Source organism: Aedes aegypti, chromosome 3 (genome assembly GCF_002204515.2).
Source record: "Aedes aegypti strain LVP_AGWG chromosome 3, AaegL5.0 Primary Assembly, whole genome shotgun sequence".
Lineage (NCBI taxonomy): Eukaryota > Metazoa > Arthropoda > Insecta > Diptera > Culicidae > Aedes > Aedes aegypti.
The window spans coordinates 103390324-103405951 of record NC_035109.1 but is presented as its reverse complement, the minus strand read 5'-3'; the positions used below and the strand labels follow the sequence as shown (position 1 = coordinate 103405951).

General features: G+C 37.0%; 1 protein-coding gene across 2 annotated transcripts in view; it reads left to right on the top strand.

The window, feature by feature from the left end:
• LOC5563600 overlaps nt 1-15418 on the top strand; it is a 67245-nt gene extending 51827 nt beyond the window's left edge. Inside the window, exons 1-5 of one of the 2 annotated variants that reach the window (XM_021851963.1) lie at nt 783-1177; nt 1233-1931; nt 1991-2177; nt 14346-14757; nt 14823-15418. In XM_021851963.1, the coding sequence (XP_021707655.1) occupies nt 1105-1177; nt 1233-1931; nt 1991-2177; nt 14346-14757; nt 14823-15404 (1953 nt within the window). In that variant the 5' untranslated portion in view covers nt 783-1104 and the 3' untranslated portion in view covers nt 15405-15418. Of the gene's footprint in view, nt 1-782; nt 1178-1232; nt 1932-1990; nt 2178-14345; nt 14758-14822 lie in introns of those variants that run through there. The other variant, XM_021851962.1, reaches the window with a different exon arrangement.
• The last annotated feature ends 210 nt before the right edge of the window (nt 15419-15628 follow it).

Below are 15628 nucleotides of genomic sequence, written 5' to 3'. Positions count from 1 at the left end.
CTATCTCTTTTGGCATACGAGATATTCAACGACACCCCCAAAGTGATGAAATCCCATAAGCCCTGGGTCTCCTATAACGTTCTGGTGTGTCTAATAGGAGTGAGCGTAATAGGAGTGCACGTTATAGGAATGCGTTTAATAGGAGACCCGACTGTAATTGTTTCAAATCATATAGAAAAACCATTGCCAAATGCAGGCAACTCCTTTTCCATCTCTTCCACCTACTTCTAGTGAAATGTGTCCCTCTGATTTTGATTTTTTAGCTGAACAAATGATAATAAATAATATTCTGATAAATATTGATTTACCATTTCATTGCAAACAAAAGTAAAATTCGAATCCGTGATTATAGACGATGATTTTTTACTCTTAATCCGTCTTGAAAACATGGCGAGAAGGCGATTTCAAAGCACTCGCGATCCTGCTATGGAAATTATATGACAGTAACTGCAAAAAGAAATAAAAAAACGGTTTACTCTATTAATAAACAAAAAAATTGAAAATACAATTTCTCAATTGAACTCTGGCTTTAAGCCCTTTAAGAAATTTTCAAAAATTCTGATAAAAAAAACTTCAGAATCCAATTCTGGCCTTGACATAAGAAAACAAATAATTACTACTAAAAAACGCTCAAAAACTTGCTATGCAGTTTAAAAGCGCGCATAATTTTAATTTACGACTTATCGGTCCAATTTTTTCGATTTTAGCGTTACGTTATCAATGGACACTGCCTTATTCGTAATTTTCTACTCATTGATTGATAGGTTTACAACTCATCAAGCAGTGTAATATAAAAGTGGGAGTGTTTTGTAACAAATCCCATAACTGATTCCATCGACCAATTATGATTCTCGGCTGGGCAAAGCAAATACATTAGTTCAATGAACGAGTGAATGGAAACAACAATATCATTAGTCAACATACATTGGCTAGCTTCGTTCTGTGTATCCATGTCATTACAAATTCAGCACAGATGATATGATAAATCGCACGAATAAGTTTACCTTATATCATGTATTTCAGAAACCAATCCAGGCATCCTGTGCGAATAGAATCTATTGCATAGATATCACAAGAATTTCATAAAATAAAATATCAATTACAATGTACAACTTGAGAAATACAATATCCCAAGATGCACTACTTAACTTCCAGTCCAAACTTATCAGTCAAATTGGTAAAATGCTTCAAACATGTTAAAAATTTCCTTCAATTACTCATTCCTTTTCCAGTGATCACTTACTTCCTAGAAGTATACACCATTTGCCGAATAGTTAATCAAACGAAATCAACCAACAAACCATTCCTGAACATCCAATCTGATCTACCGATAGCAGTCGTTTACCCACAAGAAACCGCCGATCTCCTTCACAGTCCAATGGTGCAAGCAATAGAACTGGGCTGCACCCACTTCCTAGTAGATGAAGATGCCCTCCCGTACTTCCTCGATCATTACATATCAATCCACGACGAAACCTTGTTTCGAAGGCCGGAAAAGTACGTTCTCATTGCAGTACAGTCCATCGGAACAGCACAAGCTTCGCTGATGAAAGCTGTTCAATTGCACCCATCGCTTCAAGATATTGCCAATTTGCTTCTGGTGGTTCCCAACGCGGCAAAATTTGAACTGATTACCCATCGCTACGTTGGAAATGCTCCCAATTCGTTGGATTGGATCCATCTGGATACGTACGATCCGGAAACAGGATTGTTCATGGCAGATGCTAACCTGTTTCCTGACAAATTGAGCAATCTCATGGGTAAAACATTGAAGGTGGCAACGTTCTATCTACTTCCGTGGTCCATGATGCGCCAAACAGACGATGGAATCGTTCGATATCTGGATCAGCAGTACACGATCGATGGGCTCGATGGGTACATATTGATCCAATTCTGTCTGTGGTATAACTGTACCTGGGAGCTGTATTGTGGTAAGTATTGTAGCATTGGTTTTGTATTGATTTTTAGTTATTAGTACATTATCCCACAGATCAGGCGAACCAATACGGGCAAGTATTCCCCAATCGAACGGGGAATGGAATGATCGGAGCGTTGATAGAACGGAAAGTTGACTTCGCGATCGGCGCCGTCGGAGGCTGGTATCAGCTATTTCAGTACTTCAGTTTCTCCAATCCAGTGCAATGGATCGGGATCACGTGCCTCGCACCAAGACCAGGGTATGTTCCACTCGCACTAAGAAAAAGTTACACAATTTAAGGGAAGATATGACTCATTCATTGCCAATAGGCCAATAGTCCTGTCCCAATTTTAATGCCAAACGCTTAAGTGTAGGCCAAAAATACATGTTTACTATTTTTTTTAATGTTTTCCGTTGGTTTAAGTCCAAAAAACATGTTTTCATGTTTCTTAAGATTTTGTCACACCCCTTTGCTTAAATTCAAATTTTGGGTATATTTCGTTTTCCGTGTCCCTTCCGAAGTGTCAGATAGGAACAACCCCAGTGTTAAAACTAAAACCCCTGTGGTGTTTTTGTCGACTAAGTGAACGTCAAACTTGATCAAAAGTGTCAAGGTTCATTTATGGACCCAATTTTCAAATTAAAGTTTAAACATGATATAGCCGTCATTTGAGTGGGGAAAATTGCAGTAACACGCTCTTTCGTGTTATAAAAACAAGATTTCATTAAAAATTTTAGGACCCAATTCATTCAAAGAATTTTCTAGGAATTCCTTTATTTAGGGTGATGTGCTAATAATCATCGTATTAAGCTTTAATCATTGAGAAAATGCAATTTTCCCAGTATTGCAGTGAATAATTCTGATACAAACCGATGCCAAACAATTCTTACCCAAGACGGATTTCGCATTGTGCAATTATTTTTTCATAAATCTTGATCGTTTATTGGTAATGATGCAACGAAATTATTATTTACCGTTTTCTCTATTCGTTGTATCATTTTCATTTCAGAAACAATAAGTTTTCAGATTCGTCTCACAACTTACGTGGTCTAATTAAAACACTTCAGCACTAAAATAATATGTTTAACAAGACTATTTGGATTTTTGAGCATCCCTCTCCATTCCCACAACATGATAAAATATTAGGATTTCCCTTAAAATTCATCGGCCTCATTCGATTATGAACGTATAGATCAAATAAATGAGCACAAAACTGGAAGATAATGCCTTACCGAACCGTCTCGTCATGGAAGTCACCTGTAGAATAGCTTCACTTCTCTTATTTCTTTGGACAAATATGTAAACAAATTGCCTACAGGGTATCGCCATAATTGGGTACTCATACACTCCTTGTACCAGTTATCGAAATAGTGGATATAACATGATTTACAACTTGAAACGGTTCATTTTATTTCTCGCTATCCAAATTCTGTCCATTTGTCCTCACTAGGCAACAACTATTCATCGGTTGAAGTGGTTTTACCGGACGAAAACATAAATTTCGGTGCGGGTGTCCTTTAGCAAAACGCTAAGAAGGAACATATGCGTGATAAATACAAAAATAAATACAATAATTTATTACATTTTTTTAGTGTACAAGTAGACGAACAATAACAGCTTTCACAAAATTATTGTTGGAAAATTAATCTATGTTGCAAGTTAGTTTGAATATCCGCCGTAGTGGAATATTCTAAGTTTGATACGACGAATAAGAGCGCTTACGACGAAGTAGATGGAAACTCTATTCCTCGTGGAAGAATTTTTTCACGATTTTCCAGAAATTGTTCAGATAATCCCTCCATCGATTCCTCCTTGGATACCTCTTGAAATTTCTCCTAGAAAACCTGCATAAAGTTTTGTACGGATTTCTCAGAATGGATTCCCAATTTTTGCCTCAAGAATTTTTACTTGATACCATCCCGGCTTTACATATCAGGTATCAGAAGGCCGGCTCCAGAGGCACGTTCCCCGCCATTTGGGAGATTTGTGCCATCGCCATATTTGAGCCTATTTCATCATCTACCCGATGGAAGAGGAAAGGGAAGGAAAAGATGGGAGGAAATAGGAGTGGGATCCCTTGAAGAGGGAAGATCGCATAAGCGAAATGAGAGCATGTAGCTCCATACCACAATGGGTTCGAACAGCGCCCTAATAAGGGCACTGCAAAACGCTTGAGCGTAAAGAGAGCCTATAGCTCATTACCACAGCTGGTTAAAAATAACAGAATGTCATGCAGATTCAGGTTTCTGAAATCAGTTTCACTTAATAAGTGTTTACCAAGTAATTAGAATCGTCCACTCGTCCCGCGAAGGGAGTTGTGAGGAACATTTCATATAAGCTAAGTGACAAGCAATTGTGAGATTACTCGAAGCAAGGACAATTGTGTCCCAATTCACCGTGGAAATGGAAACATCCAGATCACTAGGATTTCCAATGGACGGAGAGAATCCATTAAATTTGGTCATAACTAATTCCCAGTTTGTGGAATATAACAAATGCAAAGTCTGCGAATTTACATTTATATGTTCATATAGAGATGTAGCGATGATCAGATAATGATTCATCATCTGATACATGCCAATTCGTCAACTCGTGACTGATTCTCTTCGAGCAGAGCATTATGCCTAACACTTCTTCTCTAGCAGATACCATGAAGGTGCGGCGATTTCCTATAATAAGTAATCCAAGATTTGAACTACTTATGCATTCCGTCAGACTGGAGCTTCTCAAATTGATATCTAAGCTGCTCCAGATCATGTGATTAATATCAGCATCACTGCCCACAATCAGCAGAAAGCCTTTTCATAGGCAATGGATTCGTTTGAAATCATCCATAGGGGATGGTTCATCATGTGGTAAATACACCACAAAACGAAAGACGTATTTCCTATTGAGGTCACCAACAGAAATATCAATTGTGCCAGTACATACATCTCTGATAGTTGACTCAGAAATGAGTGTAGCAACGATTGCTTTATTAACGTGCACGCATGCACAAGGCATGGAACGCGAGTTTGCCATTTCATGTTTCTGAAAGTAGCAAAAACTGGGTCCACAAGGTTATCTAGATAAAAGTGCACAAAAGTAAGTTTTTTGGACTAGCGCCACTTGAACTGTACCATTTGCATGAGTCTACGAAGATTGATCGTTGCTTATATTTTATGCTGAAGATTGGTCTAACTAAGCTATCCTAACCGTAGCCACTACCCAAACTAGGCAGAATTAAGCTTTTCACAATCTCAGCACGAAAAAGACCAGCAGCGAAAAAATCAGATCGGTAACTCTAAAAAGTCACCAAAGGCGAAAAGCACAGAATACACTGTGTAAAACGCATAATGCGAAACCATTAAGGTGAAAATTTAAACTAAATTTCAACGTATTAATAATCCCATGGGGGGTGGGGGTGTCTAAAAACTGCCAAAATTGTCTTACGTAATTAATGGACCGCCCCTTATCTCGGAGAAACACAAGGTCACCTGCACCATTGCTCCGGATAGCACAGGAAGGGCATAATACTGTAGAGGGCGCCCTGGTACTCCACAGGCTCGGTTTGCGGTTAGGTTTTATTTAGACCCCCGCTAACCATTCATTCTTAGGCACGGTAAGCTTAAAGCCGCATGAATTAGGGGTCGCCTGTGAGGTGGACTTTTACCACCGGAACAGGCAGTCCGTAATGTCAATTCTTAGCCAATTGAAACAACCGCTACCGACACTACACGGCTATCTAGGCTGATCGGGAAAAGGAAGTTAACATTGATGATTAACTCCTGACGTGCCCAAACAGCCCGGGACTCCTGATAGAGTGAGCTATTTATTAAGCGAATTCTCCAAAAGTTTTTTCCACTGACTGATAAAAAAAACTTGTACAGACACCCCACAGTTATTGATCAGAGTTGGATTAAACGGATAATACCTCATCATCTTGAGTTGCAGTTACACAGAGCACATTCTACCTACGTTTAAGTCTACAGCATATAAATCAATTATAATATGCTGAAGTATAGTTTCTCGGTCCATAGGAAATATCAACTATATTGCTATAAGTGCTGATTCACAACTGTGGGGTATTAAGAACCATACTACATTCATGAAACAATACTAAGACGATTCCAAAAGAAACACTAAAATGTATGCTTCCACTAAGTCGAAGTCGAAACTTTTCCGTATATAGTCTCAAATTTTGAGGTGTATTCTCGAAAAATATTATATTCTGTACAGCCTGGGAGATAATTTTATTTTATGCATCGTCACCAAAATTTTTAATCACATGTTGCTTTGAAAACTGACCCTAAGTTGATTCGTAACTAAGGGGAAACTGTGTGCCTTATCCGGTGAAATCTCTGGAGAATTCCTGTAGGATCGTGGACGAACCCTCGAAACAACTCATGTATCAATGGAATCTATACTACTCCACGAAAAAATGTTGACGGAATATAAGGGAGAATTTGTTACGATTATTTTTGTAACCATGTATTTTAATTACACTGCGGAACATGTTTTTGTCTCAAGCACCAAAATACCGCTGGAGCTGCTGCATTTCCGTTTTCAAAAACATCATAGCACAAATCATCAGATACAAATGTTACGTGCAATTTAGGTTAAACTATTTCATACACTAATTCTAACTAAATTATTTGATGAATCATAGTGTAAATTTTGATTCTTTGAAACCGCATAGTGTGATTTTAAAAATTCAAGGTGTTTCCATGGCGAAATTTATGCCAATCAACTCAAACATAACTACTAAAACAAAAAGAGATGAACCAGCGTCGGGTTGCTCATAATTTTGTTTCACTTTCAAATAATTTTAATTCGGATATCTCAAGAGTGTATACTGGATTGTTTTCAATGATAACCATAGAAATTATGTATATCCTCAAAGATTTACGTTTAGAACATCTTCAAATCTTTGTGAGATCTCCTAGAGTAATAACTGACGAATTCGGTTGAAGGATTAGTGAAAAAAAATACCTGGAGGAAGTATACTTTTTGGAAAATAATCGAAATAATCCCTGTGGAAATTATTAGAGGTAGCATGAGTATAGTTGGAGTGCTCAAGTATTTCGTGGATAAAATTCTCTAAGCAATTTTTGAAAAACCATTTGTATATAAGGAATTGGTAGAAGAATCTCTAGAAGAATTTCTAGAGAGATCTCTGTATGAATCCCTGATAGTATTGCAGATGAAATCTTTGGGCAAATCACTTGAAGATTCCTTGAAATTTTTCCTCGAGACATGTAAACGAAATTCTTGAAGAACCTGCTGAATAGCCACGTTATAGTCTTTGAATTTGTCACTGGAGCCTGTTGAAATTTTGCATCAGGATTCACTGCAATCAGAGTAAGACTTCAAAGACCTTTTTGATTATAATACATACCTTACAGACCTTCCATAAAAATGGGTTAACCAACGTGTGAAGTTCGATTTTTGACCAACTTCGCTGCGTCGCAACTCGATTCTCAATAGTGCGCATAATGCACACGGTGAAGGGCATAGAAGCGCACTATAGCGAAGTGACTCGCGACGCGTCGAAGTTGGTCAAAAATCGAACTTCGTACGTCGGTTCATCCACTTTTAGTCGCGAAGCAGTATAAAACTGTCAAATTCAACTCGGTATTGGTATGAATTTATCTGATACATTTTATTTCGATGTCATCGCTTTTCAATCCTACGTTGTATGAAACGTTTCGTTTAACAAATAATTGTTAGCTATAAAAACTGCTTAATTTACTGATATCTGCAATTGTATTCCAGCATTTTCAGCCAAGTTTTTTTTTGAGAACTGACTCTCAGGAAGAGCACCAGCAGCCATTACTGGAGGAATTTAGAAAAAAAAAGCTCATGATAAGTTCCTGGATAAAAACATGAATAAATCCTTAAATACAATGCATTGCTGATGATCTTGCAGGAATTCTCACAAGAGTGGAATTTATAGGTGATCATAGGAAAAATAGTTGGAAGAATTTCTTATGTATTACCCGCTAGAACCTTTGAAAAAAATCCAGAATAAATTAATATTCCACTAAACTAAGCTCAAAGTTTTATTATTACCTGGAGGAATGCGTGGAGAAATCTGTGGTAATGGATTCATAAATAAACATTTAAATTTGACTTTAAATAAATTATATCGATGATCATCATTTGAAAAGTAGGACCTTTTCAAAAGTAACGCTCTGGGCTGCATTCGGTTGAGCATCACGTTAGATAAAGGCTTCAGCGGGAGAGTTATTTAAATCTGTGTAGACATTAGGTTGGAAGAAGCCGTCTCTCTCACTCGGTAAAGAACAGAGTAAGATAGTGTGTGCGCGAGTCACGATCTCAGAGAGCCGATCTGAAGTTTGACTATGCAACGATCACAGGAAAAAAATGAGTCAGTCAATCGGTTATAGTTGAAAGCAACAGACGTTGCAACGGTTTGGTTGAGGAAGCTTGACTTCCTCAACAGGATACGACATGGTGCAGCCAGTAGCTGTGAACCAATATATTTTTTGATAGTTAGAAATTTGCAAATCGATGAGATGGAGTGAAAAAAAATAGATGTGGCCAAAAAAAAAACTTTATCGAGACGGACATAATATAAGAAATAGATGTGGCTATGAAAAGAAAAAGGAGAACGGACAAGAAAAAAAAGTCAAAAAATAAAGGTGGCTTGATATGGATATGGAGCTTGAAAAAAATAAATGTGGCTAAAAAAAAAATAGATGAAAACGGACATAATAAAAAAAACAGATGTGGCCCAAACAGAAAAAAAGGATGAGAACGAACATGATATGAAGCCAAAAAATAGATGTGGGTAAAAAAATAAATAATAAAAGGATGAGCGAAACAGACATGATACGAAGCCAAAAAAATGTGACTGAACAAAAAGAATTGGGAATACAGACATTGTGGTGCTAAACAAATGATGAGGCTGAAACAAATTGCAATGGAAAAAAGAGAGATAACCGTGAATACGAGTTAAAAATTCGGTTCTTCGGAAATTTGATTCAACATAAAAGGAGCTTGAAACGAGAATCGATCAAGGAATGCAAGTCACAAATAAATACGACATAGCGAACACAAATATAATTATGAATAATAATAACAGCACAGTTTCTTCGAAGTTGTCTATAATTATTGGAGTAAACTGAGCTTTTGGACATTCGGCAGAACATCTGGATATGACTTAGATTGAATTTGGATTGGTTGAGGATTGGATTTGATATGAAATGGTTTGAAATTTAATTAAGTTGAATTTTGATTGGAGTTAGTGAAGTTAAAAAAATAGAATGGGAATAGAATTGAGTTTGCATTATATTTTAATTGAATTGGACTTGACTTCGATTGTATTAAATTGAATTTAGGTTGGGTTTGAATTGGAGTTGGATTGGATTTGCATTGAAATTGGATTGGATTGGATATGCACTAGATTTGGATTTCAATTGGATTGCAGAAGATAAGATCCATATTAAATTAGGATTTGATTTGCGTTGGAGTAGTCTAAGAATTTGATTGAACTACGATGGGGATTGTACTTGATTTAGATTGGATTTGAATTTATATTTTGATTGGATATGGATTTTATTTGAATTGGACTTGGTTTGGATATGGATTAGATTTAGAATAGATTTGAATTTAATTAGGATTGGGTTCTTAATGTTCCTAGAATAATGGAGTTTGGATTGAATTGGATTTGGATTTGATTTGAATTGGATTTTGATCGGATTTGGATTAAATTCGGATTGTATGTGGATTGGATTTAGATTGGATTTGGATTAGATTTGAATTGGATTTGAATTGAGTTGGATCTGGATTGCATTTTCATTGGATTTGGATTGGATTGGATTTGGATTGGATTTAGATTTGGATTTGGATTGAATTTGGATTATATTTGATTTGGATTTGAATTGGATTTGGATTGAATTTAGATTGGATTTGGATTAGATTTGAATTGGAGTGGATTTGGGCTAAATTTGAATTGGATTTGGATTGGGATTGGATTAGATTTGAATTTTATTGGAGGTGAATATGATTTGGACTAAATTTGGATTGCATTTGAATTGAATTTGGATTAGATTTGAATTGGGTTTGAATTGAGTTGGACTTGGATTGCATTTTCATTGAATTTAGATTGTATTTGGACTAAATTTGGATTGTATATGGATTGGATTTCGATTCGGATTTGCATTGGATTTGGATTGGATATGGATTGGTTTTGGATTTGAATTGGATTTGGATTGCATTTGAATTGGATTTGAATTGAGTTAGACTTAAATTTGATTTAGATAGCATTTTCATTAAATTTGGATTGGATTTGGACTAAATTTGGATTGGATTTGGATTGGGATTTGGATTTAGATTCGATAGTGTTACTTTAATAAGTTGTTTTCTAAATACTCATCTTAATAGTAATGCTTATATAATTTGTAAAATGTTCTGTGTCTTCAAAGATAATTTGTCAAACTTTTAAATGTTATTTCTCAATGCCTTTTTTTTTCTTGTAATGTCAACATGTCTTGAAATTAGCGCAATTTGCATACCTTTAAACGCAATAAGATGAAACTTAATAGTTTTTTTTAGGTAAAGACTACATTTTTCCTGTATTTGTGATATGCATCAATTTCAAGACATAGGATCTGAAAAGTAAACAAAAATATTATAATTTGGAAGTGCATGGTTCAGAGAGTTGCAAAAGGAAAATAATCGATATTTCGAGCATAAAAAAAAATCGCAAAATTTTTAGTAACTCGTTTTTTAAGTAAGACCTTTTCAAAAGTAACGCTCTGGGCTGCATTCGGTTGAGCATCACGTTAGATAAAGGCTTCAGCGGGAGAGTTATTTAAATCTGTGTAGACATTAGGTTGGAAGAAGCCGTCTCTCTCACTCGGTAAAGAACAGAGCGAGATAGTGTGTGCGTGAGTCACGATCTCAGAGAGCCGATCTGAAGTTTGACTATGCAACGATCACAGGAAAAAAATGAGTCAGTCAATCGGTTATAGTTGAAAGCAACAGACGTTGCAACGGTTTGGTTGAGGAAGCTTGACTTCCTCAACAGGATACGACAAAATCTATGGACGAAATTCCAGAAAGAATAATTTTATGTATTCCTGAAGGCATGTTTTGAGCAAAATTTCGAAGAAATCGGTAGTTAAATTCCAGAAAGAATTTAGTGCCTCAGCGTGCTCTGGATGGAACCTTGAAGTAACCTTCAGCGTGATCCGTAGTATATTGCCTAGAAAAATCTTTTAATTAGCTCATGTAAGCAACCTCGGAGAGGTTTTTGTGAGACCCTTTGCTTTAAAAGTTCTTAAGGAAGAATTTTTGTGAAAGCTTTTGGAGAAATTCCAAAAGAAATACTCAGAGCAATCTTAGAAGCAATGTCAGAAGGAATATCAAAAGAAATTCTTGGAGGAATATCAGGTGAAATTCTTAATGGACTTAATTCCAATTGACATCCTAAAGAAGTGGGCCTTCTTTAACCGAGTGGTTAGAGTCCGCGGCTACAAAGCAAAGCCATGCTGAAGGTTGGTCCAGAATATTTTCGTAATGGAAATTTCCTTGACTTTCCTGGGCAAGTATCATCGTACCTGCCGCACGATAAACGAATGCGAAAATGGCAACTTTGGCAAAGAAAGCTCTCAGTTAATAACTGTGGAAGAAGTCATAGGAACACTACGCTGAAAATCAGGCTCTGTCCCAGTGAGGACGTTATGCCAAGAAGTAGAAGATCCTAAACAAATCCATGATGAAATTCTTGTTAAAATTCTCAGAGAAAATGATAAAAAAAATCCCTAGTGGAATTTCTTGGGAAATATTTGGCGGAAAACCTTAAGAAATCCCCAGTAGAATTTTATGGTGGAATCACTCGAGAAATTTCAGATGGAAGTCCAAAAAAAATCTCCAGCGGAATCCTCGTTAGAATTTATTTAGGCACAGTTCATAAATGACGAAGCATTTTTGGGGGGAAATGGGATATGGTTCTTACGATTTTGTGACGAACCATGTATGGGAAAATAAACTACAATAAGGAACCCAGACAACCAGAAATCGCATGAAAATTCATGTTACAACTCGTGTATTCATACTAATTACATCAAACTCGCAAAACACCGTTGATAAACTCGTCAGATTGATGAGCTTCGTCGCATAAAACACTTCTTTTCTGAGTTCATTTGTACATTTTGTTCCATCCCGTACACTCGTACAAAGTAAGTCGAATCAATCCGTAGCAGCTGTCAAATCGACATTTGTTATCATAAGTTATGTCGCATAAGATGACAAGTTAGTTCGGTGGAATATTTATACACTCGCATTGTATGTTATTATTCATCACATAATATATGCACGCATATCGCCTCCACTTTTGTACGTAGAAGGCCTTTTCGCGACATCTTATAAGTGAAATGTTGCACATACAAAGCCTCCAGGTGATTTCGTTATACGTACATTTTGGTTGTCTGGGGAGGGGGTGTCTAAAACATAGCAAAAGCATGCTACGTCATTTATGATCGTTCCCTTATAGAATTGCTATACCGTTCTCTGGTGGAAATTTTGAATACAGGATATTCTCAAGTGGTCCAATTGGAAAAGAAGTCTCTGAGCTGATAACTGTGGAAGTGGTCATTAGAAAAATAAAGCTATGATGCAGACTCCGTCTCAGTTGGGACGTGAAGCCAGATAAAAAGAAAATGTTTAGACTCTATTTCAATCAGGCAGTAAAATCATAAATTATGAGCTGTAGAATTGTGGAAGAATATGCTGTCCTGGAAATTGCCACGCAATGACCTACCACACCAGACGGAAGTAACAAGATTTTAATATAATGAATTCCAATGACATGATTTTTTATATTACCAGCTGTTATAAAACATTTACCGTTAGAAGTTTGAATAACAAAAAATCTAACTCAATTTGTACCAAATAAAACAAAAACATTAGAAATCATATTGCAATTTAAACAAAATTATTACCTAATGTGCTTCTAAGAAGTTACAAATTAACAAAATAATTGCAAATTTTGTCACTATTCATAGTTTCGGATGCTATTTACAACAAACATATGATTGTAATTTCAAATTTTATTTCAAATGTGATACACGACTAACAGGCCAAGGCATCTTAATAATAACATTATACCAAATTCTGTTTTTTTATCTGCTGTTGATAGAAATGTGTTGAAACTTGTTATGCAAATCTAGTCGGGTATCGGAATCGATTTTGAAATATTACGGAATGGCCAAATCCTGGGAGGGAGGCGCAGATACTACACGCAAAATTTGATGCAATTTTTTTTCCAAACTGCAAGATAACTCCAGTTTGCCAACCACAATCAAGGCAGGCTTGGTGAAAATCACTAGTTTTCATTTGTTGTGTAACTTCGATCTTTCTGGACAAACATTGAAAAAGGGCTACAGTTTTATATGCGTTTAATATTCAGTTTTATTGAAAACAGTAAAAGAGCCTTATTCCAATACGCTATATTCAATTAGAATAAACGGTGCTCTCGTGACGTTAATTTTTAGTGTGCATGAATTGATTCTAATTCAATTTGTGCTATTTTGATGAAATGCAAAAATATGCTTTGGCTAATTACGCGCTTTTGTCATGTTTGTCCATTGTTTAAGATCCGGGCTCATAGTGACAGTTCGTGACAGCAAAATCTCGGCTTACTGTGGCGTAGAGAAATTTTGTATTGGTTTCTCCCTCCCAGGCCAAATCCAATCGTTTATGACTTGATGCTCTCGTAAATCAGATTAAAAAATCACGAAATGGCAGCCGTCATACCATACAATCGTTTCAAATTCTAAATGGTGGGTACCGGTTCCATTTTAATGAGGTTCCATGTATCGTTGTGTCCTGAAAGGCTAAATAAATAAAAAAAAAAAAAACAAAAGTATCCAATTTTAGGGACTTATGTCTTCCGTTTGAATCTAAAAGAATGACAATCGGTATGAAACTGGAATATTAAGCATTACAAAATCCCCGTTTTTTGAACCTTAATGCATAAAATGTAACTAAGCACCGCTCCTAGAGATCGCTGAGAGTATTTGTCTTTTAGTTAGAGTTAGGAAAGGTCAGAAAATTTCAAATATATATCTCTTTTCTATACAAACTTGTTCCACAGACAAACAGATGTAACACTGTTGAAATTTACTTCGACTACAAATTTTTTATCTTACAAATCTTACAACCAGAGGCGCTCGCATCATTTTTCTTTGCTTTTGACGTTTCTCACTAGCGCCTTCTGCAGCCTTGTTGCACAAAACAGGATTTCATGCAACATTATTGTTACCAGATGACGACGGTGTAAACTGGGCGATGGTTTTTAGAGGGATTTGTTGAGCACTACGTCTGTTTGTCTGTGGTTGTATCATCTTTACTGTGCCTATTGGCGAAAAACTACCATCTGCTAGGCTAAAGAAAAAGTAACTTGAAATATCATTTCAGGCTCATTGAGTACTGGCGCATCGTTTTCATGATGTTTGCTGAAAGCGTATGGGGGATACTGATCCTCACGTTCATAATGGTTTCCATGCTCCAGTATCTGCTACCTCCTCCGGACCTACCGGAATCGCACTCACAACGAAGTTTCTCGTGGATAGTGATCAACTTGCTGTGTGCCTTCCTGCTACTACCTTCTAACCTGCGACGAGATCCACTTTCGGACGTGATTCTATCTTCAACGCTATCCGTTTTCACCCTGACCGTGGCCTATGTCTACATCGGTAAGATTCATAGCATTTTGGCGTTCCCAGTGTACGAACCTCCTATAGATACCATACTGGATCTGGCGGTTAGCGGAATTCCGTGGAATGCACCACACGAAGCGTGGATGTACGCACTAGTAGGAACAGAAAACGTTTGTTTATTTTGCCAAATGATACACTCATAAGATTCAACTCATCCAGATCTTTATTCCAACAGCCCAACGTTCAGAAAGTGCTCACGACCTTCCGGGTACCTCCAATTGAAGACATACCGATTATTGCAGATGAGGGTAAAGAGGCCATCATTATGGCGCTGCTCAACTATGGTCATTCGATGGTAGGCACCTGGTTTGATGCGAAAAATATCGAAAACTACCGGCTTATGACGGAGCTGTTGTATTTCGAGTACGACACGGGATACGCGACCAAAACGTGGCCCCTGCTGGATCGATTTGACCGATTGGCCATGTGGATCCGGGATGCTTGTCTCTTTCAGTACGTGGAGCTGGTGGATGTATACCGGTACATGAACTACTGGGTGCAGACTTCGATCGCTCACTCCAAGGATCGACCGCAAAATTTGCTGAGGATCATGAATGTCGAGGAGATCTCCGGTGGATTGATGATCCTCGGAATCGGACTCGTGCTGGCGATTGCTGTGTTTGCCCTGGAGCTGGGTATAGTGGGTTTCAGGAAAACGTCGGTGTACAGAGTGATATGTTTGAAGTGGAAATCGATAAAACACAGCTGCTGGAATGTGAATAACTTAATGAGGAACTCGCTGGATTCAGTAAATTAAGATTAATATTTAAGGTGACACAGTTTGGAATCAACTCTTAAGATTGCACTGAAACTTCAAAGGCACAATCCATCGAAGTAAGTACAGTAAACGACTTCTGTTTTCGCTGATAACTTGAGCAGATCAATGTTATCGGTTGCCACCATTTTGTCATTTGGAAACAAATAAATATTTAAAAAAATATAGCTCCAAAGAACAGCCTATGTATAAAAGAAGGTGTAATC